Source organism: Dendrobates tinctorius, unplaced genomic scaffold, assembly GCF_039654945.1.
Source record: "Dendrobates tinctorius isolate UK_male_01 unplaced genomic scaffold, ASM3965494v1 ptg000007l, whole genome shotgun sequence".
NCBI lineage: Eukaryota > Metazoa > Chordata > Amphibia > Anura > Dendrobatidae > Dendrobates > Dendrobates tinctorius.
The window spans coordinates 19,419,820-19,444,427 of NW_027361675.1; the positions used below are offsets into that span (position 1 = coordinate 19,419,820).

The window sequence follows — 24,608 nt, forward strand, 5'->3', positions numbered from 1 at the left end:
TCATCTCGCGCGATGATGAGGCTGGAGATCGCGTGATGATGAGGCTGGAGATCGCGCGATGATGGGACTGGTGATCTCGCGATGATGGGACTGGTGATCGAGGAATGGAGGTTGCGGGTAAGGAGAGAGAGAGAGAATTTTCAACCAGCAGTGACATTTGATTCAGGGTTAAAAGGCCAAAGTGCGGATCCGGACAGCAAAAAAACGTTGCATGGTCCGTTCGGTGATCTCTGCGGACGCCAAAATTTTGGCGGATCCGCAGAAATACGGATGCAATGGACAGTCATCAGTCAAAATCTGCCGATAATGAAAGTCAATGGGGAAAAAAGCGGATCCGCAAGGAAAATTGGCTGATCCATTTTTTTCACAAAACGGCGGATCTTGACTGATTGAGGAAAAACTGATGTGTGAAACAGGCCTAAGCTATTAATGAAAAATTAGGTTTTCTATTTAAAAACTTATAGTGTTTTGCTATTTGTTTGCATAAATAGTTAAAAAAACACAGCAATTAGGATAGACATAGACTACTATTACTTTGCTCAATTATGTATTTATTTTTATTGTCCATGTGAATTTTTATTACAGACTTCTATTATCCTTTTCCACAGTCTGATATTGGAAACATTTGACCTTAATCATTTAATCTCAGATTATGTTGGTTATACTCATGTTGTGTTTTTGATAAAGATGCACTTTTCATAAAATCACACAACATAGGAGAATTTTGATACTGATTTAGCAAAACCCTGCCAAATAACCATGTATATGACCGGATGTGTTAATGAAACCTATTAGTAGAAAAAGGAGATTGACATCTCAGAGTAGACCACACTGCTGCAGAAAGGATGCAGCTCCAGAGTGGAAAAGTGATTACATAGTCTTTATTTTTACATGTTTCCTGCTCAGACCAAGCCCTTTCTCAAAAACAAATTACATAGCACAATATTGGATGGATTCCTCTGTGCAACTGCTCCCTTTCTGCAGCAGCGTGGCTTACTCTGAAACGTCAACCTCCTCTTTCTGCTAATTGATTTGCAAAAGAGGGTTCACCTTCACTTGCCGACAGTACTGCAGAAGCTGTAATATTCATGGGCTACTATTTGAGTTGTGACAGTCATGAGCAAATGATTAGTGAATGTGCTTGGATAAGGCGTTATCCGCGCATGCTCAGGTGCTAACCAAGTGTCTCCGGCGTGCTCAAAAAATGTTTGCGTCCCCGCGACTGCATGTCTCTCTACTGTTTGCTAGGCAATCTCTGCATGTGTTTCGGCTGTTTAAGCCACGAGACATGTAGCAGCAGGGACTCAAACATATTTTTTGAGCACGCCAAAGACACTCATGTAGCACAAGTGCATGCTCGGATAACGCCTTATCTGAGCACGTTCGCTCATCGCTAATCTCAACCTTTTCATGTGAGCAATTCCATAACTCCCCGTATATGCGCTTTACACCCCTCCTCTTTCTTGTTTAAATAAAACCTGTGGCATTCTCCCATGGCATTATTTTGTAAGTTAAAGCCAGTAGTGGAAACCACAGAGGAGAAAGGTGTAAGGCCGGGGTCACATTAACCAACGCAAAATACGGTCAGTATTTTACATGCGTAATACGGATGACAGACCCCTAAATAGTGCTCCGTATGTCATCCGTAATCAAGGTGTGGTCGCGTATTTTGAGCATGTCAGCATCCGTATGTAATCCGTATGGCGAGATTTTCTCGCAGGCTTGCAAAATGGACATATAATGGAGCCCTATGACAGTTTTAATAAAGAAATGAAAGAATAGATATAGACACATAGAATGCATATATATATATATATATATATATATATATTTATATATATATATATATATGTATTCTATGTGTATATATCTATTCTTTCGTTTCTTTATTAAACCTGTCAGTGTGAGTTTACTGTATAGCGCACTGAATTTCCGGCTTTGCTAAAAGACACCGGGTGCGTATTTCTCGCAAGTCACATGTGTGGTCCGTGTGTAATCCGTATTTTTTGTGCACCCATAGACTTGCATTGGCGTACTACGGCCGTAGTACGCTGACAATCGCAGCATGCTGTGATTGGCACGGAGCGTAGAATACGGATGAGAAATATACGGCTGGTGCGAGGGACCCCATAGAGAATCATTGGTCCGTGTCTAATGCGTGCTTTTAGCGCCTCTCACTTGTCCGTATTCCTCGCCAGTGTGACCCCGGCCTAATAGATTTGCACCACTTTCAGGCCCATTCCTTAAGCAAAGCACTGTGTGAAAGTCACGCTAGGCTGCTTTCATGTACTATGTACAATATTTTGTGGATTTTTTCCCCAAAGTCATGAGTAGCTAAAAGAACGGGGTGCATTTCATATATTATTTTTCTTCATGAGCAAAAATATCCTTTGAATACTGCACTAGGAACAAATATGAGTTCAGCAATTTTTTGTATTTTTGTAGCTCAATTATGTATTTTCATTAACTACGCTCCTTGTACTCTGCAATCTTAGTCAGGACATGTAACCTTCTGAATGTATTGTGTTCCTTCTTTATTCTGTCCCTTGTTCCAGGCTCTAGATTTGGACAGAACATGACTGGCAGCTCTGGAGACGGCGGTGCACTGTACAGATACAGCACCACCTCAGTAGTCCATTTTTCTTTCAAGGAGGCTGTGCACTATGCAATTACTACACTACACAGAGGCAGAAACAAATTAGAACAGACTCCATAATGTAAACATATTCCCAATCCCATAATCAAGTATACTGGGACGAGACAGGACCAGAACTAACATTCAGGACACCCATAGATATTAAAAGACCAAAAAAACAAGGTGTAGATCCCATATATATAAAAATACAATACTTTATTGGAAAAGGTAATACAATATCACAAAAATGACTAGTTACATAATACAGGGGAAGGGTAAACAAGAGTATATGTCACACCAGGTCTGAATGAATATGTGAAGAGGTGGGGGAGCGGCAACTACTACACATAGATTGCAAAAAAGTCATATATGAAATTAGGCCAAAGTTTGTGTTAAAATAACAAATAAAGAGTAAAGTCACAAGAGACCAATACCCAAGGCTTAGTATAGGAAAACCTTATGGCTAAAAAAGCCAATAGGAACATGTAATCTCCCCATAAATCACAAAAAATAGCCACAAAATATAGGTAGCGCCACTCTTACCCATAGTACCTCTACTCAGAATCCCAGGCCTGCGAAAATAGAGGTACACTACAAAATTACGGCACCAACTGAGAAGCTTACTCTTCTAAGGAGATAGAGGTGCACTACACAGTAAATGTACAATTCAAAAGCTCACTCATCTCAGAAGATAGAGGTGCATCACACAGTTATTGCACAACCTCAAGAGATGATTTGCCTCAGGAGGGGACAGAGGACAATATAATTACCCCACCACCTCAAGCTCTCATTCGTTTCAGAAGAGGGCAATGCACTATGTAGTTAACATACCACTTCAGGAGCTAATTTATCTCAGAAAGAAAATATACACTACACAATATTGCCCCAACTCAGAAGCTACTCATCTCAGCAGATAAAAGTGCACTACACCATTGCTGAACCCCGTCAGATGCTCACTCTTTTCAGGAGGGGGCAGTGCAGTAGTCAATTATCACACCACCTCAGAAACTCACTCACCTCAGGACGTAACGATGAACTCTAGATTTATTGCACCACCACAGAAGATCATTTATCTCAGGAAGGAGAGGTGCACCATCTAAGGAGCTCACCATCAGTAGGGTACATGTGAGGTGGAAAGATAACAGTTACCACCTAAGGAGCTCACCTTCAGTAGGGTATATGTGAGGTGGATGTTACCACATGCCCCCTCCTGAGATGAGTGAGGTACCTTCGTCCAAATCCAAAACCAAGAAAAGAGGTGGGGCGGGTGAAGGAAGACACAATACATATAGTCTCTACACTGTTTCTTCAATTTATAAATCTGTAAGTGTCTTCATGCTCTCTGATGATACATGCGGTAAAAGTGGTGTAACTTGACATGAAATCAATTCAGTTCAGCTTAAAATAGAGTGTATAAAATAAATGTGCAAGTCTAGAAGACCAAATAATAGTGGACAGCAAGACGGGGCACAGCATGCTGTTAGATCAAAGTTGTCTCCTATCAGTCAATAATATTTCAGTGAAATAATTTAGTAATTCTCAAACAGAATAGTTACCTCTTTTATCTTGTTTCTTTTTTCCCGTATTTCTGAATCATTTGGTTCAGGTTGATTTCCCAGTGGTGGAAATTTAAGGGATTTTTTGAATGCCTTGTAATCAAAAACAAAGTCAGCATGGTTCTTCTGAGCTGCAGATATCTCACTCTCTTTATTTTTGGCTTTAGCAGCTACTATGTGTTCTATGTTCAGTGAAACATCTTTTTTTGTTTCATAGTTGCTGGCTAGAAATCCCAGTGGTTTTACATCCACATCTAACTTGTCTTTGGATCTCCACTTTTCCTGATTTGTATTCCGTAGCAGTGACTTTTGATCTTCAACAGCTTTTTTGTTCATTTTCTTACTAGCATAGTTGTGTAGTCTTTCACCATTCTGGCTTTGCGAACTAGATAAAAAAATTCTTCTAAATTTTGATGTGTCTGGTAAGAGAAACAGTGTTCCAAAGCATAGTGTAATAAATCCAGACAAAAATAATAAAAATACAAATTTCTGTGACAGTCGAAGTCCAAATCCAGCTGGAAATATCCCAGAAATTTTTCTAAGAAACATTATTTTAATTTGCATCTAATCGTTAATGATATTTATATCCAAATCATTACATTGCATAGACATCGTATTTTAAATTTAATAACTGTTCATAACGATAGTTGACTGAGATAGCTGACCCATGAAGATGCTGAAATGTTGACACCTGTAATGATAACAGAAGATAAAGCATTAATAAAGTGTAATGATCAATCAATATTCTGCTGCCATTCATTTGCACAGTAGTATCACAGCAGCGGTCATGTTATTTGCTGTTCTAAAATAAGTGAGCAGTGCCGCTAGAGCACATGTGTCAAACTCTGGCCCGCAGGCCAGGGTGAGTATATTTGGCCCATGACAAATTAATATATTTGACACCAGGTGGGTCCCCCCGACTGCTATCACACTTTCAATTGATACAGGTGAAAACAATGCATGAGGAACTGATGCTCCCTCTCCCATCATTCCCCTTTTGCGTCTGATGTCTCAGTGTATTGGGCGTGATGATGTAATTACAACGTGCCAGCTGTACAGAGATATGCAGAGGATCTGAAGACGCCATGAAGAGACCCGAGCAGCAAGACAACAAGCAGAGGTGAGTATTTATTTTTTTATTAAATGTGGGGCTTATTATACTGTATGGAGAAATATGTGGGGCAATTGTACTGTATGGAGTTCTATGTGTGGCCATTATACTGTATGGCGCATTATGTGGGTACCATTATACTGTATACAGCACTATATGGGGCCATTATACTATATGGAGCACTATGTGGGGGTCATCATTATACTGTATGGGGCACTATGTGGACCCCATTATACTGTACGGAGCACTACGTGCGGCCATTATACTATATGGAGCACTATGTGAGGCCAATATGCTGTATTTAGTGCTATGTGGGGCCATTATACTTATGGAGGGCATGTGGGGCCATTATAATGTACAGAGCACTATGTGGTGCCATTATACTGTATGGAGCACTCTGTGGGGCCATTATTTTGTTTGAAGCACTATGCGGGGCCATTATTCTGTATGAAACACTATATGGGGCTTATTATACTGTATGGAGCACTTTGTGAGGCTTATTATACTTTAAGGAGCATGCTGTAGGGCCTATTATACTGTATGGAGCACTATGTGAGGCTGTTATACTGTATGGAGCACTATGTGAGGCTGTTATACTGTATGGAGCACTATGTGAGGCTGTTATACTGTATGGAGCACTATGTGGAGCTATTATACTGTATGGAGCACTATGTGGGGCCTATTATACTATACGGAGAAGTGTGTGGGGTCTATTATACTGTCTGAAGCACTAAGGGAATCCCCCAAAAAACGGAAGTAAAGAGCGAACTAGTACATGCGGTAAAACAACAAATTTTATTGAAAGAATAATTAACACAAAGTAAAAAATGAGAAGAGTCATGGAGTGTCACATGGCCAGGACCACATTCAGTCTACAGGCAACAGTATGTGTGTGCAAAAGAAGGGGGAAAAAGGGTATCCAATGGTACCAAATAAACTACAGAGCAAAAGAACTGATAAGACAATGATGCAGTACCGTAATAATATAGTGCTAAAATACAATTGCTCAAATCACAAGGAGGGAATCCTAAGTAAAGTAAAGGCACTGTAGCTCAATCAGCCATCAGTTCACTCTGTACAATACATTGTTAATAAACCCCTAGATAGATGGTGATGAAGTACATCTTGTATCATACAAGCAGTCCCTCAGGCTGCAGAGGTAAAATGCCCATAGACAAATGAAGGCATATTAACTCCCATTCATTTAACCAGCCATAAAGCACACAGACCAGGCTGTACTGTATGAACAGCCAACAAGTAAAGGAAATTTGTGTCTCCAATATGGCCACCCACAATAAGCTCTCAAAACGAAAATTAAAAAAAATTGTTAAAAAGTGATAACAAACATATTTTTTCTCTTTTGCAAACTAAATTTAATGTATGAATCTAAAATTAAATACAAGACATTCTCTTTAAAGAAACAGGACGACGACTATATTAGGCAAAACAAGGCCAGCTTGACTAGAAAATGAGAAAGGAGAAAACAGAGGAAGGAATTTTGATTCACCCTAAAATACAGTTATTATTTGTTACTGCACTTAGAACAGTCAAACTCGAGATTTTTCGTTCTTCATCCTAAATATAATCTAATCCCCTTACTGCTTTAGAATTCACTGCCTCCACTGAGATCCATTTCAAACAGCTCCAATCCATCCACAAAGAAATACAGGCATGAGTCAAAAATATTAAGGCAGTGTCTGAATGATTGAGTGTTATATTCCGCTACACCCCTAGGCAGAATTTCTATAGCATAGTTGAAACTGAAAAAACAAGTGCAAGACGTAAATATATCTCACATAGCATTTGTGTGAAGGGTCCGTCAATTCAGAAGATTTAGGTTAGTGATTTAGAAAATTATGAAAATAATCAAAAGCTAACGTCCTGAACTGTAGTTATTGTATGACCCATTACTCTAATAAAATGGCAACTCCTCTGTGGCCCTTTTGTAACATTTCCTTGGGCTGTCAATTGAATTACATTAGCTGGATCTGTCACTAATGCAACTCATGTCATCTGTCAGATACCGTCAAAGAAAAGAAATATCAGCCCTAATTTGGCCTGTAAATTGCTGTAGTTTGATACTTAGGCTACATCGTACAGCGCATGTTGACTCTGAACAATGTGAATACTTTTGGAAAAAAATTTGTATTGTTGTACTGCATGTTGTTGTATTGGATCACCATGACATGTGATTAGGGAATACAATATAAATGGAACAAGAGTCTGGTACATAGCAATAAGGCGAAAAGCGTAGGTTTGCCAACACTACATGTACCTCTTCATGCATCATGATTTTAAATGATACAATAAATACATATTCTTTTAATCCATGGCTTATTCCTCTGAACTTTGGATTTACCTGGACTTCTATCAAATTATGTTGCCTTGACATGTTCATGCTGAGAATTACCTGTGACTCTCCACTAATTAAAGGCTTCCCTATTTACCTCTAGCTATATTTGACAGGCATCATCCCGTTCAAATGACCGTTGTTGGCGATAACTGCGAGAGATGCTTTGGCAAGTGGGGGCCTATCAATAATCTCCAGGTTTGTCACTTTTCAACAGTTATTAGGTAGCGCCTAATAGGATTGTCCCTTTTCAGAAAACTTAAAGAAAAAAGAGTATTTTTTACCCTCCCTCGGTCCAGCGCTGTGTTTTTGCCTCTGCCCCAGTCTCTGTTGTTTGGCTGCAGTGGTGACATCATGTCAACAGCACTGCAGCCAATCACTGAGTTGGCCTGCTTGTTCGAGAGGGTGCTGATAAGTCTTTGGCTTTGTGATCTTTTTCGTTTCTATGGTAATGAATGTTACATCACATGAAAGCCTTATGTGTCTAATATATGTTTTCAAAATTTTGTGTTTTAGGCTCTGGCTTCTACGCATGCGGGAAAACAAAATGGCGGAGTCTAATGCGATATTCACAGCAAATGAGAGTAGAGGAACGGTAAAATGTTTGTTTCTGCAAGAAAAATCCGTGAAGGATATTCATGGTGATATGTCGCAGACATTGGGGGATCAATGCCCTTCATATTCTACAGTTAAGAACTGGGATGCCAAATTTAAAACAGGCCACTTCAGCACCAATGATGAGGAACATCCTGGCTGACCGAGAGTGGTTGTTGTTCCGGAGATCGTCGGTGCTGTGCACAACTTCATACTGGAGAATTGTCAAATTTCAGCTGAAGCAATTGCAGACATCATGGAGATATTCCGTGAATGTGTTTGTGTAATTATCCATGAACTGTCATGATCTCAGTGCGGGTTTGACTCGCACACGTGGGGTTAATGTCTGGAACCAGTGCTGATGACTGGCATTTCTGGGGTTAAAGGTTGTGATCCCGATGCAGGCTTACCTGCACACCTGGGGCTATGATTGTGGCCTCTCCCTGGTTCTGGGGGAGGCTTCTTATAGCCTCAGGACGCTCCCATCCCTGTCAGTTATACTTTCGCCCCTGGCATTGTGTGGTGACCCCTGAGTGTGTTTGTGCTGTGTTCTGGTTACTTGATTCTCTGTGACTCGGTCTGTTCCCTGGATATCGCTTTGGATTCTGCCTGGTACCTCCTATGTCTGTTTGGTTTTGATCTCTGCTTGGCCCTGATTATCCACTCTGTCTCCTCCCTGGTACTGTACTGTGATCCTGTGTATGACCTTTGGCTTTGTCTGACCTCCCGTCTGTTTATCCCTCCTGTACCTCGCTAGTCTGTACTGTACATGACTTCTGTTTTGCCTGAATCTGAGTTCTCTGGCTTCTCTGAAAGCCGACGCTAAGCCCCACCCCCTTGCAGTCACATGACCGTTCACATGACCGAAGGTCCCGTGCCTGCTTTCTAGACTTCTACGTTCAGGTCTCGTGCATCTGCATTTCCCGGCTATTCTTGTCCCCGGGGGTCCCTGCGGTGCGGGTGAGTCCCTGCTTAGCAGAGGCTGCACGCCGGCGCTGTCAGGACCCTGACATGAACATTTGGACATGAAGAAGCTATCTGCAAAGATGGTCCCCAAATGTTTGACAGCAGATCAGAAAAGCATGCAAGTGAAAACTTCCCGTCCATTTGTTAGCATTTCCAGACTGATAAGAACTTCCTGGATCGACTGGTCACTATGGACGAGACCTGGATTTTTTTGTATGACACTGAAACCAAGGAGCAGTCAAAAGAGTGGAGGCACAATAGTTCTCCTCGTCCAGAGAAGTTCAGGGTGCAAAAATCAGCCACTAAGGTGATGGCATCTGTATTCTAGGATAAGTAGGGCTTGCTGCTAATGGATTACCTTCAAAAGGGTTCCACCATCAATGCAAGGTATTACATTGAACTTTTGGACCAATTGAAGGCAGCTCTGAAGGCCAAAGTAATCTTGTTCCTGCAAGACAACACCTCTGCTCACACCGTTCAAGCAACCAAGGCAAAACTGGCGGAGCTGGGCTTCCAGCTGGTTGACCACCCACCTTATTCACCAGATCTAGCTCCCTCCGACTATCATCTGTTTTCAAACCTGAAGAAACACCACAAGGGTACCAAATTTCACACCATTTCTGATACCATGATTGTTATGGATGCCTGGTTTGACGCACAACCGAAATCCTTCTTTTTGCAAGGCTTACAGAACTTGGAATACTGATGTTAAGCCGGGGTGACACTTGCGCGTGCAATGCGAGAAACTCGCGCAAGTCTCTCGCCTCAATACCCGGCACTGCCGCTGGCACTCCGGATCAGAGTGTGCGGCTGCATGTATTTCTTCCCGAGTGCCAGCGTCAGTGCCGGGTATTGAGGTGAGAGACTCCCTCAAGTTTCTGTCATTGCACTCGCAAGTGTGACCCCGGCCTAAGAAGTGTGTTGACATCAGTGGAGAGTATGTGGAATAAATGTAAAGTTTTATCTTCATATTTTGTTTCTTTCTAGGTAAAGCCAAAGACTTATCTGCAGCCCCTTGTATACATAGCATGAGCCTATAATTGGCTGAAACACTGGCAACGTGATGTCACCTCTGCAGCCAAACAGAGACAGAGGGATGAGCGGAGATCTGGTGCTGGACCTGAAGAGGATAAGTAATACTCAGTTTGCTATTTAAACCCTTTTTCTTTTTTTACTCCCCTTCTTCCTAAAGCCATAACTTTTATTTTTTTTTGTCAAAATGGCCATGTGAGGGCTTGTTTTTTGCGGGACGAGTTATAATTTTGAACGACACCATTGGTTTTAAAATATTGTGTACTGAAAAATGGGAATAAAAAGTGCAGTGAAATCACAAAAAAAGTGCAATTCCACAATTGTTTTTTGTTTTGCTTTTTTACTATGTTTACTAAATGCTATTATGATTCTCCAGGTCATTACGTGTTCATAGACACCAAACATGTCTATGTTCTTTTTTATCTAAGTAGTGAAAAAAAATTCCAAAATTTGTTTTAAAAAAATTGCGCCATATTCTGATACCCATAGCACCTCCATTTTTTGTGAGTGAGGGCTTATTTTTTGCATGCCGAGCTGATGTTTTTAATTATACCATTTTCGTGCATATGCAATCTTTTGATCGCTTATTATTGCATTTTAAGGCAATGTTGCAGCAACCAAAAAAACATAATTCTGGCGTTTTTACTTTTTCTCTTGTTACGCCGTTTAGCGATCGGGTTAATTCTTTTTTTAAATTGATAGATCTGGCGAGTCTGAATGCGGTGATACCAAATATGTGAAAGTTTGATTTTTTTTTTATTGTTTTATTTTGAATGGGGCGAAAGGGGGGTGTTTGAACTTTTTAGATTTTTTTATTTTTATAATATCTTTTAAAATATTATTTTTTTACTTTTGGCATGCTTCAATAGTCTCCATGGGAGACTAGAAGCTGCTATAACCCAATTTGCTCTGCTACATACAAGCAATGATCAGATCGCCTATTTGTAGCAGAATTGCTGACTTGCTATGAACGCCGACCACCAGGCGGTGCTCACAGCAATCCGGCAGGGACAACCATAGAGGTCTGCTAAAGACCTTTGGTTGTCATGCCAACCCATCAGCGACCCACGGTCATGTGACATGGGCACCAAGGGGCTGGATTTCCGGCATGCTTGCTGGAAGCGTGTGTTAAAGGGAACCTGTCTGTCACACTGCAGCTATGCAGGGAGCTGCAAGCTCCACTAGATGGCAATAGGGTGGAGGGAGGACAGCAAGTCCACCAGGTGGCAGCAGAATAGTCAAACAAGCCGGGTCAAAACCTATACAGTCACGCAGTATAAAGGGAAATACCAAGCTCAGAGTCAGTGGAGTGCCAGAGGGTCAAAACCAGACAAAAGCAAATGACCAGAGGCCAGAGATGAAGTCAGGTCAGCCGAGTCAGATACCAGGAAGTCAAAACACGAAGGGGAAGAGTTGAGACAAGGAGAGGGGAATGAACAGATATGGGCAAAGTAAGCAAAACACAGCAGGACAAATCAGGGTTTCACCAGAGTCAACTACTCATGCCATAGGCAGAAAGTATAACTGACACCACCTGCAAGGTGCAGTGGGGAGAAATAGCCGACCTGAAACCAGAACGAGGCAAATTATCCCCTGACATGACCAGATCGGGAAAGGGATAGACAAGACTCAAACCCGATCTGGATCATGACACTGCCACCACTTTTCTGTCCTACCAGCTAAAAATATCATTTTATTCAGTGTCAGCTATGCATTCCCTAAAAACTTATGTAACCCCCTGACTCCCCATGTATCACCCGTAAAAACCTTTTATATTTCTCCTGCGATGTATGCTAATAGGGTCCGTCTGATCTGATGGGCGTGGCTTCGGTTCACTCACTCCACCCCTCTCCTCCGCTGCTGCACGCAGTCCTTGACGTGGATGACGCAGATCGCGCCCGCACAGTCAAATGGCTTCTCACGCGTGCACAGTATCCTTTGCCCAAATACAGGCAAAGCCAAAAAGCAGAAGTGCGCACGAACGAGAAACCATTTGACTGTGCAGGTGCGAATGAGGGTCCAGTCACCACAGAGGTACTGCACCTGATACAGTACATGACTGCATCTGCCATGCATCTGCCATGACCTCTTTGAGTCATCAGGAGTGACCTTTGTATATGAGCTTACCCGACCAGGGAGTGGTAGGCACCAGGACCTGCCATGGAAATCAAAGAAATGAAAAACAAAAATAAATGACTGTATACAGTTAAATTTACCTGGTTAGGTTTTTTCATTATTGAAGTTTAAAAAGGACAAGGTGGTTATGAACAGTGAATAACCCAAAACGTTTAGCGTAAATAGTTAGCACTTCTTAATGTGCTCCCTATTGGTTCTACATTAGACCTTTGGCATGTGGAAAAGACACTCTATTTATTGCACTGCTGGACCAAAGAACAAAAACCGTCTGGTGTGGTTGAAGAAATGGTCCAACCTGGAGACCGACTATGCCTTGTAGCCACGCCCAAGGCCTATGTTGGGGGTTTCAGACAGGTCCCCCATATTGCACTAAAGAGGAAGAGGTAAGAAGATTGTTCTTGAAAGAGTCAGTCAGTCAGTCAGAGGGGAGTGAGAGAAGGAGTGAAGGCTGACAGGGTCTGAGGAGAATTAGTGAGAACATGAGGAGGCAGAGTAGGAGTGTAGTAGGAAGAACTGACTGAGAGTTGTGAAGGGAGCCTGAAGGAAGCTCCTGAGAGGATAGAAGGGGTCCTAGGAGCACGGGAAGTGCAGAAGCCAACCGTGAAGCCCGTTTCCAGAACTGGAGGGACCAGGTCACAGTGGGGGTTCCGGCCCCTAAGACTAGTGGAGGAATACAAGATTCACCTAGCAAGCCGGAGGCTGGGGTAACTGTACGTACCTCAGCCACAACCACATTCATTCACCAAAAAGGCAGCGATATAGAAGCAAGGGGACTCAGGGGACGTCACCCAACAAGGTCCGCTTGGGGACACTGTTTGTGAAGGTGCTGGGCAGAAGAAGTGGGAACCAGTGCAATGAGACAGCTAGGAGGGAAACACACAGAAAGGAGTCCTGGAAAGGTGTATCCCAATCTATCTGGGAGTTTGCTGGATTCCTCACCTGGAGGACACAGTTTTTGCCTCTGGTGGCCGCTGGTGTTACTACAACTTTAGTTAGTCTGCTGGTGGGTTTTCCCCCCGGTGGTCACTGATGTTACTGCATTGTGATTAATTATCTATGCAGGTGGAAACCACTCCCACCTTCCTATATAAGCTCACCAGGTTCACCAGCTAACTGTTGGTGATAGTATTCCTCTTTGGAGACCAACCAAGCTGGAATGCAGGAGCTGGCAGAGTTCTGTGGTTCTTCAGTTGTATGCTGTTTTCAAGTGGCTAACTCTGCTGTCCTGGAGCATTGTAGCAGAGCAAGCTAAGTGTTGTTTTGTTTTACCCTGTCTGTTGGATCTTTCCTTTGGTTTTTGTGCAGCGCACTTATTCCCTGTCTCACCTCCTGGGGAGGGGTTGGGGGTTTAGCTCTGAGCTAAACAGGAGATAGGGACAGGTCAGGGACTTGGGCCTCACTACCATTAAGTGTACCCCCAAGTTAAGGAAAGTCAGGACCCCCTTAGCCTTAGGGGCAGTTCAGGGGCCCTGGTTCCACGTCACCTATTTTCCCCTTATTGCCCCGTGCCATTATCACCAACCGCCCATTTTTTCTGGTGAGCCATGGCCCAAATGCAGACCTTCGCCCAACTGCTTCAGTCTCTCACCGATGAGCTCAGGGTGCTGCGGGGTGAGATGGTGTGGCAGCTGTTGCAGTTGGTGGGGACCTGGGCCACTGCTCAGGCTCAACCAGAACATAAGATATCTCTCCCTGACAAGTTTTCTGGAGGGAGAGACAAATTCATAGTGTTTCAGGAGACCTGTAAATTATGTTTCAGGCTCCGCCCCCATTCTTCTGGAAGTGAGGAACAGCGCGTGGGGATTATTGTCTCCCTACTCAGGGGTGATCCTCAGGCCTGGGTTTTTTCCCTGCTGACCGATTCGCCATCCTTAAGGTCAGTAAATGGGTTTTTTGTGGCTCTGGCGCTGATGTATGGCGATCCAGATGGCATCTCTCTAGCGGAGACCAGACTCTGCAAAATCAAGCAGGTGGGCCGGCCGGCTGAGGAGTACTGTTCTGAGTTTAGGAGGTGGGCCACGGATACTCAGTGGAATGACCATGCCCTTAGGAGTTATTTTGTGCAGGGCCTGTCCCAAAGGTTGTAGGATACTCTTGTGCAGTACGCCACCCCAGGTCGCTGGAGGCCGCCATGTCCCTTGCTATCTGGGTGGATAGATGCCTCAGGGAGAGACATACACCATATGTGCCCCCTATAGTCCTTGCTAGGGAGGAGGACACATCTGAACAGTCGGAAGAACCCATGCAGCTCGGAGTAGTAGATTCCAAAGAGGGGTTGCCTGCGGTTCGCCATGTTATTACTGTGGGCAGACTGGCCATTTTATAGGAGTCTGCCCAGTGCGCACAAAATCTTCGGTACCACCTAAGAAGCCGCGTCCCCCTGGTCATGTGAAGGGAGACGACCAGGGAGTGTATATTTCCTCCATTTTTTCCCTTCAGTCTACCCTATCGGCGGAAGTTACGGTGGATGGGGTAACTGAGGGCCTTCCAGTACTTGTGGACAGTGGAGCTAGAGTCAACCTGGTGGATGCCTACTTTGTTCAGACCCATGGCTTCAGGTGTAGGACGCTAGCCAAACCCCTAAGCGTCCAGAGCTTTGACTCTGTCCCACTGAGCCAGGGGAGGTTGACCCAAGTCGTATAAAATATACATCTGCATATAGAGACTCAGCATGAAGAATCCCTGTCATGCTACGTCTTGGAGGGAATGTCATCACCTATCATTTTAGGCCTCCCTTGGTTGGAAAAACACAACCCGTTGATAGATTGGCGGTCCAGAGAAGTAGTCCGCTGGGGTTAGTCGTGTGAGGGCTGCTGCCAGGGAGCTACTGTCTCCACCATCTTGCTACAACCGTTCCCTTCTTCTCCAGTGGGGACAGCAGGGGTGTTGCCAGGGAGTAGGGACCAGTCTCAACTCTCACCATTAGCTAACCCTTTAATCGAAGTCCTCTTAGGAGGAAGGTTTCGCAGAGGGTGGTGCTTTCCTCTGAAAATCGTGGGGGTGTGAGTGTGGTGACACAGGGGGATGCCTCTGATGTCAGTCGTACAAAGAGTTCACCATTTTATGGCAAACGCATGAGTGGCAATAAACGTTCAGATCCGGACCTGTGTGTGAACAAGTATGTATGGGTGTCCACCATTCACATCCGGTGGAAGTGTGCTGCTGGATTTTGGAATTCTCGAGTTATCGGTCCTTATCAGGTGTCTGCCATTCTTGGCCCAGCGACCTACCAGCTGGAGTTACCCTCTGTTATGTCCATACACAATTTGTTCCCCAGTTCGGCGCTCGGGAGATGTGTGTCGCCTCTGGAACATATATATAACCGCGTTTGCAATAAACCTGTGAGTCAGGTGGTTGCTGAGGTGAACTCTGGTGGATCTAGGCGTCCTCATTGTAGGTTTTCTGGTGAGGTGTGGTGTTGAGGGTCCAGAGGCCCCTCATTGTAAGGGGGTACTGTCACGATCCATTTTTGGATCTATGTGAGATCTGGATCCTCATATATAACCTTTTTTCCTTTCAGGCCATCGGGGGTTAATGTCAGTTTTTGCCTCCGGTGGCCGCTGGTGTTACTACAACTTTAGTTAGTCTGCTGCTAGGTTTTTCCCCCCGGTGGCCGCTGGTGTTACTGCATTGTGATTAATTATCTATGCAGGTGGAAACCTCTCCCAGCTTCCTACAGTTGTGGCCAAAAGTATTGACACCCCTGCAATTCTGTCAGATAATACTCAGTTTCTTCCTGAAAATGATTGCAAACACAAATTCTTTGGTATTATTATCTTCATTTAATTTGTCTTAAATGAAAAAGCACAAAAGAGAATGAAGCAAAAAACAAAAGATTGATCATTTCACACAAAACTCCAAAAATGGGTCAGACAAAAGTATTGGCACCCTCAGCCTAATACTTGGTTGCACAACCTTTAGCCAAAATAACTGCGACCAACTGCTTCCGGTAACCATCAATGAGTTTCTTACAATGCTCTGCTGGAATTTAGACCATTCTTCTTTGGAAAACTGCTCCAGGTCCCTGATATTTGAAGAGTGCCTTCTCCAAACTGCCATTTTTAGATCTCTCCTCAGGTGTTCTATGGGATTCAGGTCTGGACTCATTGCTGGCCACCTTAGAAGTCTCCAGTGATTTCTTTCAAACCATTTTCTAGTGCTTTTTGAAGTGTGTTTTGGGTCATTGTCCTGCTGGAAGACCCATGACCTCTGAGGGAGACCCAGCTTTCTCACACTGGGCCCTACATTATGCTGCAAAATTTGTGGGTAGTCTTCTGACTTCATAATGCCATGCACATGGTCAAGCAGTCCAGTGCCAGAGGCAGCAAAGCAACCCCAAAACATCAGGGAACCTCCGCCATGTTTGACTGTAGGGACCGTGTTCTTTTCTTTGAATGCCTCTTTTTTTCTCCTGTAAACTCTATGCTGATGCCTTTGCCCAAAAAGCTCTACTTTTGTCTGACCAGAGAACATTCTTCCAAAACGTTTTAGGCTTTTTCAGGTAAGTTTTGGCAAACTCCAGCCTGGCTTTTTTATGTCTCGGGGTAAGAAGTGGAGTCTTCCTGGGTCTCCTACCATACAGTCCCTTTTCATTCAGACGCCGACGGATAGTACGGGTTGACACTGTTGTACCCTCGGACTGCAGGGCAGCTTGAACTTGTTTGGATGTTAGTCAAGGCTCTTTATCCAACATCCGCACAATCTTGCGTTGAAATCTCTTGTCAATTTTTCTTTTCCGTCCACATCTAGGGAGGTAAGCCACAGTGCCATGGGCTTTAAACTTGATGACACTGCGCACGGTAGACACAGGAACATTCAGGTCTTTGGAGATGGACTTGTAGCCTTGAGATTGCTCATGCTTCCTCACAATTTGGTTTCTCAAGTCCTCAGCCAGTTTTTTGGTCTTCTTTCTTCTCTCCATGCTCAATGTGGTACACACAAGGACACAGGACAGAGGTTGAGTCAACTTTAATCCATGTCAACTGGCTGCAAGTGTGATTTAGTTATTGCCAACACCAGTTAGGTGCCACAGGTAAGTTACAGGTGCTGTTAATTACACAAATTAGAGAAGCATCACATGATTTTTCGAACAGTGCGAATACTTTTGTCCACCCTCTTTTTTATGTTTGGTGTGGAATTATATCCAATTTGGCTTTAGGACAATTCTTTTTGTGTATTTCCATTTAAGACAAATTAAATGAAGATAATAATACCAAAGAATTTGTGTTTTCAATCATTTTCAGGAAGAAACTGAGTATTATCTGACAGAATTGCAGGGGTGTCAATACTTTTGGCCACAACTGTATATAAGCTCACTGTCATGCCCGCCATGTCCGTTATGCCTGTCATACCCACCATGTCTGTTATGCCGTATGACCCCTGGAGCGGTGTGCACGTGCGCCTTCCCTCATGGCTTCACGCCGTTGCTAGGTAACCATCCGTCTCTGCTCTGATTCTGCAATCCTCTGTATTCCTGGAACCCCTGATCATGTGACCTTTCCTATGGTTCAGCCCAGTATGATCTAGCAACCCTCTCTATGATCCTGTAGGATCTGAACCGGAAGTCCTTCCCTGATCCTCACCCGGAACTGCAGGTGCTATGGTGCTATATCAGACCACCCCTTCCTATGGTCGGGGCCTGAGTATCGTGTTGCTTCCCTGCATGGCTGCTTGGTCTGCTCGGTCGCTCCCTGTATTCTGTGCCCCTGCACTCTGTCGTGTGTTCTGCACACGCTCTGTGCTTGTACTGTGTCTCTAGTCTCGTACCATGTCTTGTGTTGTCTCTCATGCCATGTTTGTCCTTGCCTTGCTTTGCCTTGTAGTACTTCTGCTGTTCTCTGCCTGAGCCTGTTTTGCTATTTCTGCCTAAGCTCTTCCTTGCCTTGTTGTTCGTCCTATGTTCCGTGTATAGTCTCAAGGCTCCGCCTTGACCCGACTCTGGGCTTCGGCCTACGCTCCGCTGCTAGACTCTGTTCTATGGTGCTCTCTAGCACATTCCATGTCTAGTCTCAAGGTTCTGCCTTGACATGGCTCTGGGCTTCGGCCTACGCTCCGCTGCTAGACTCTGTCCTATCGTGCTCTCTTGCACATTTCCACGCCCATTCTCAAGGTTTTCCCTTGACCCAGCTCTTGGCTTCAGCCTACGCTCTACTGCTAGCTCTGTTCTCGCTCTGACCTGGCTCTGTGTTTCTGCCTACGTTCCGCTCTTTGTTCCGTACCCTTCCTAGCTTTGCCTTGTTTCTTGCTTTGCCTTGCCTTGTTTCTTCATGTGCCCTTTGCATGCGCCTGGCCTTTCTAGCCTCCTGCTTGTGCCTCAGCCGTGCCTGCCCTAGCCATGCCCGCCTGCTTGTGCCTCAGCCGTGCTCGTCAGTCAGTGACAGCTGTGTCGCCTGCTATGCCCCAGTTGGGTTCGCTGGAGTCTTACCCTCCTGTTTGTGCTGCAGCCCGTCCAGCTAGCCAGTGCCCCAGCCGTGCTCTCTTTGCTTCCTTGCACTAACGCTGTCTCTGCACTGTGCTCTCCGTGCTTCTCTTAGCATGCGCAGGCCCTCGCCTGCCCCGTGGCATACCTCCACGTGCTTCTGTAAAAGTACGCGCAGGCCTTGCGATGTACCATGTCGTGCTCTCTCGCACGCACAGGTTCTAGCCTGCACTCTGTCCCTGGCGTGCCCTCTGCATGTGCAGGACTCTGCTTTTAACCCTGACCCTGGCATGCCCTCTGCACGCGCAGGTCTCTGCCTTGAAGCCTGACCCTGGCGTGCCCTCTGCACGCGCAGGACTCTGCCTTGAACCCTGACCCTGGCATGTCTCTCTACACACGCAGGACTCTGCCTTGAACCCTGACCCTGGCGTGTCTCTCTGCACGTGCAGGACTCTGCCTTGTACCTTGTGCCTTGGCGTGTCTCTACACACGCACCCTGTCTTGTTTGTTGAACTTTGAATCCTGGCGTGTCCCCTACAACTGCACCTTGCCTTGCACCTTGCTTTGAACCCTAGCGTGTCTCCTACACACACACCCTGCCTTGCACCTTGCCCTGGACCCTGGTGTGCCCTTAGCACGCACCCTGCCTGGAATCCTGCCTTGGACCTCGGCATGTTCCCTAACACGCACCATGCCGGGAGATCTGTCGTGCCTCCTTGCCTGTACCCTGGTTTGCCGGATGCCCGGATCCTGCCGATCGCCATCAGAGCTCCGGAACCTGATGACCCTGTTGATCGTTGCCTGCTGTCCAGAGTCCGATGCCATTGAGCCCTTGCCTGTACCCAGCATTCCACCTGGCACGTACCATACCATGGACCTTGGCGTGCCATGCACGCACCTTGCCGTGTATGCTTGTTATCACGTTTTTGCACTGAATGTTTTCCTGAAGTTGTCTTAATGAAGATACCTTGAACTTACATCTTGTCTTGTCATGCTTCCTGCTCGTCCTGGTCGTCAGACACTCATAGTAACATAGTAACATAGTTATTAAGATTGAAGGGAGACTTTAAGTCCATCTAGTTCAACCCATATCCTGTCCTAACCTGCCATAACATGTTGATCCAGGTGAAGGCAAAAAAAACCCATGTGGCAAACAGTAAGCTTCACATTGGGGAAAAAAATTCCTTCCCGACTCCACATACGGCAATCAGACTAGCTCCCTGGATCAACGCAATATTAAAGAAACTAGTGTATATACCCTGTAATATTATACTTTTCAAGAAAGGCATCCAGTCCCTTCTTAACTTTTAGTAGGGAATCACTCATTACAACATCATATAGCAGAGAGTTCCATAGTCTCACTGCTCTTACAGGAAAGAATCTGCATCTGTGAGTATGCTTAATCCTTCTTTCCTCCAGACGTAGAGGATGCCCCCTTTTCCCCGTCACAGGTCTAAGGTCATTAGAAAGGTCTTTGTACTGTCCCCGCATATATTTATACATTGTAATAAGATCACCCCTAAGCCTTCGATTCTCCAAACTAAATAACCCCAAGTGTAATAACCTGTCTTGGTATTGCAGACCCCCTAGTTCCCTAATAACCTTGGTCGCTCTTCTCTGCACCCGCTCCAGTTCAGCTATGTCTTTCTTATACACCGGAGACCAGAACTGTACACAGTATTCTAAGTGTGGTCGCACTAGTGACTTATATAGAGGTAAAATTATGTTCTCCTCATGAGCATCTATGCCTCTTTTAATGCATCCCATTATTTTATTTGTCTTTGCAGCAGCTGCCTGACACTGGCCACTAAATGTGAGTTTGTTGTCCACCCATACACCCAGGTCTTTTTCAGTGACAGTTTTGCCCAGTGTTTTACAATTACGCACATAACTTGTACCTAGTGTTTACCTGAGCGGTCTAGTGCCAGCAGTCGTGGTGGCTCACCCCCTTGGTCTTGCCTCTGACACTCCCTGTATGGGGGGTGGTTCCTCACAGAGTCAGCTCGCCCTGGGTGGGTGGGTGCCGCGACCCAGAGGGTCCACTCTAAAGAAAAAGTCGACTCAGCGTAAGCTGACCTCGTCACACTCACCAGGTTCACCAGCTAACTGTTGGTGATATTATTCCTCTTTGGAGACCAACCAAGCTGGAGTGCAGGAGCTGGCAGAGTTCTGTGGTGTTTCAGTTGTTTGCTGTTTTCAAGTGGCTAACTCTGCTGTCCTGGAGCATTGCAGCAGAGCAAGCTAAGTGTTGTTTTGTTTTACCCTGTCTGTTGGATCTTTCCTTTGGTTTTTGTGCCGCTCACTTATTCCCTGTCTCACCTCCTGGGGAGGGGGTTGGGGGTTTAGTTCAGGGCTAAACAGGAGATAGGGACAGGTCAGAGATTTGAGTCTCACTACCATCAAGTGTACCCCCAAGTTAAGGAAGGTCAGGGCACCTCCTTAGCCTGAGGGGCAGTGCAGGGGCCCAGATTCCTTGTCTCCTGTTTTCCCTCAACTGCCCTGTGACAATAACTTTGTTTTTAGAGACAGTCTTTATTTTTGTGTCCCTGTGGTTACAGACTAAAACCCCATGTACCTAGTCTGATCCTTTATCATGAATTACTCTACTTCCTTTGCTATTCTTGCTAACCTACAGACAGAAGTAGAATACAGTAAGCAGAAAATGCTAAAATGGATAAATTTGACTCTTTTCGCTAACAGTTGTGTAGAACTAATGCAGGAAGAAATATTTGCAATGCCTGACTCAAGATCTGCTGTTAATAAGACACTTAATAATGTTATGGCGGGCTCACTGCTTGCACTTGTATGACATTCCATGAAGCATGTACAATCATCAGGCTTGGACTGACCCACAGGGCAACAATTAAATCCACGATTGGCCCCCTCTATGTACAGCAAAGGCAGAACCTCATCATTCATTTCACAAACTACAAAGTTTATCATTATATACATTTCTTAATGAGGATAATGTAATATTTTCATGTAGCTGAAAAGTGGGCCCCACAGTAGATGTTATTGGTGGGCACTTGAAACCCCAATCCAACACTGTAAGCACGTTTTTTTTATATTTTCTGAGTAATCTTAAAAGGTGAGATATGTAGATCTGTAAAATTCTAACATGTTTTTCAGAGGTTGTTTATATATTTATTTCCACTTTATGGCCCCGATACATCAAGACTAGTGTTGTTGAAGCCGGTCTTGATGAGGAGATGTGCTGTACTCAGACACTCCTGATTCATAAAGAGGTGTATGCTTCTTTATGAATCAGGAGCATCAGATGAGTAGTGTACACCTCTGTGTGTGCCTCGCCACAGATCCTACTGAGAATTAAGAATGAGGTAGGTCCTCAGAAATGTCCCTGCGGGTATGTTCTCCTGATCGTCAGGTAGCGTCTCTGCCATCCTGTTCATATTAGCGCTCATGTGCCCATGGATGGTCCACACCAAAGTTCTGACGGCAGTCTGGAAACTCGCAGTTCCGATGTTTTTTCACAGTAGTAATTACTATAATTATTATGAAACTATTAAGATTTTGAATGTATGTTCATGAAGTTCATATAGAAAAAGATTATAATGAAATAATTTGATGTGCTGCTTTTACACAATGGACTTATATTAGTTTAAATGTGCAACAACATTACGGCTATCTTAAGGTGTGAGACACAAAATTTAATTAGGTCAACTTGCTTTACCTAACACCACTGCTCTTCATGAATTTGACAAGCACCAGTCGCTGTTCCGCCGCTCTGCCCATTTATACAGAGCTGGGAAAAACTGGCTTGAAGATACCAGAAGTAGAAAAATGTAGGCACAATTCCAGGTTGTGCCTAAATTTTGTGATTTTTTTCAAAGCTTTTACCCCAGAATTCTGACCTAAAAGCTTTGATGCATTGGGCCCTATGTGTATGGTTGTAAATTGACAAATCAGAGTTTTCAAAAAAAATGAGGCTAAAAATTATCTTGCATCTTACAGAAGATCATAATTGAAAACCTGACTTTGGTGGGGGTGTTGATAAATATTCTAAAAATGTTTGTGGGCATAATATAATACCATTTTATATCAACTTGATGCAGAAAGAAATAACTTGATTTAGATCTTATCTTGAAATTTCCAGGATTCATTTTAGTTCCTATTTCGTTCTTGTTGCTAATATACAGTATCTCCAACATTTTTCTCTGAATTTTGTAGAGATTGCCATGACTTATCAGTTCTTGTTCCTAATGTAGCTCACAATCAAAACTTCCTATCTCACTTAGGCTATGTGCACACAATGCGGATTTGTTGCGCTTCCGCAGCGGTTTTTTCTGCGTGGAAATGCACCAAAAACGCAAAGGATTAATAAAGCAAGGTTAATCAATGACAATCTTTAATTGTTGTGCACATGATGCAGAAAATTCTGTCCTGATTCGCAGCATTTATTTTCTGTAGCATGTTAATTTTTTTTTTCCGGATCTGCAGCGTTTTTCATCCATTGACTTCCATTGAGACACTCAAATCTGCGGCAAAAACGTAGGTGTAAAAAGGTTTGCGGATTTACTGCGGATTTGGTGCCAAAAATGCAGCAGATTTGTAAAAGGAAATGATGTCAGAAGGAGGAAGAGTGTGTGGGCGGAGAATCTAGAATAGAGCCTACCGTATATACTCGTGTATAAGCCGACCCGAGTATAAGCTGACCCCCCTAATTTTGCCACAAAAAACTGGGAAAACTTATTGACTCGCGTATAAGCCTAGGGTGGGAAATACAGCAACTATTAGTAAATTTCAAAAATAAAAATAGATATCAATAAAAGTAAAATTAATTGCGACATCAGTAGGTTAAATGTTTTTGAATATCCATATTGAATCAAGAGCCCCATATAATGCTCCATACAGTTCATGATGGGCCCCATAAGATGCTCCATACAAAATACACCCCATATAATGCTGCACAAAGGTTATCAATGGCCCCATAAGATGCTCCATAGAATATGCCCCATATGCTGCCCCATAAAATGCTCCAAAGATTATGCCCCATAAGATGCTCCATAGATTATGCCCCCATAAGATGCTCCATAGATTATGCCCCATACGATGCTCCATAGATTATGCCCCCATATGCTGCCCTATAAGATGCTTCATAGAATAGGCCTCATAAGATGCTCCATAGATTATGCCCCCATATGCTGCCCCATAAGATGCTCCATAGATTATGCCCCCATAAGATGCTCCATAGATTATGCCCTCATATGCTGCCCCATAAGATGCTCCATAGATTATGCCCCCATATGCTGCCCCATAAGATGCTCCATAGATTGTGCCCCATATGCTGCTGCTGCAAAGTAAATTAAAAAAATACATACTCACCTCTCATTGCTGGGGGCCAGGTGCCGGTGTGCTGAGCAGGCGGGGACACCGGCACACTATGGGGACAGGTGCTGGTGTCACTGCTAGCTCAGGGCCCCGGCACCTGAGATATTCACCTGTCCTATGTCCATCGCTGATCGCTGCTGTCTGCCGGGTCCTCTGTCAGTGACATTCAGGCAGCAGAGGGCGCAGCGCACACTAACCACGTCATCTTGCCCTCTGTTGCCTGAACATCACAGCCAGAGGACGCGGAAGACACAGCGGCGCTCTGCGATGGAACGGGGACAGGTGAATATCGCATATACTTACCCCCTCCTGGTGCGGTCTCTGCAGCCCCCCCGCTTCTCCCACAGTCTCCCTCCCTTCCTTCAGCGGTCACGTGGTACCGCTCATTAACATCATGAATATGCGCATATTCATGACTTTAACCCCTTCACGACCTTTGACGCCACGTAGGCGTCATGAAA

General features: G+C 44.4%; 1 protein-coding gene across 2 annotated transcripts in view; it reads right to left on the reverse strand.

Moving 5' to 3' along the window:
• Positions 1 to 24,608, reverse strand: part of LOC141086308 (mannosyl-oligosaccharide 1,2-alpha-mannosidase IA-like) — a 280,603-nt gene that overhangs the window by 227,583 nt on the left and 28,412 nt on the right. For both annotated transcript variants that reach the window (XM_073572272.1, XM_073572270.1), the window contains exon 2: positions 4,192 to 4,882. In XM_073572272.1, coding sequence (XP_073428373.1) covers positions 4,192 to 4,755 — 564 coding nt within the window. In that variant the 5' untranslated portion in view covers positions 4,756 to 4,882. The remainder of the gene's footprint in view (positions 1 to 4,191; positions 4,883 to 24,608) is intronic.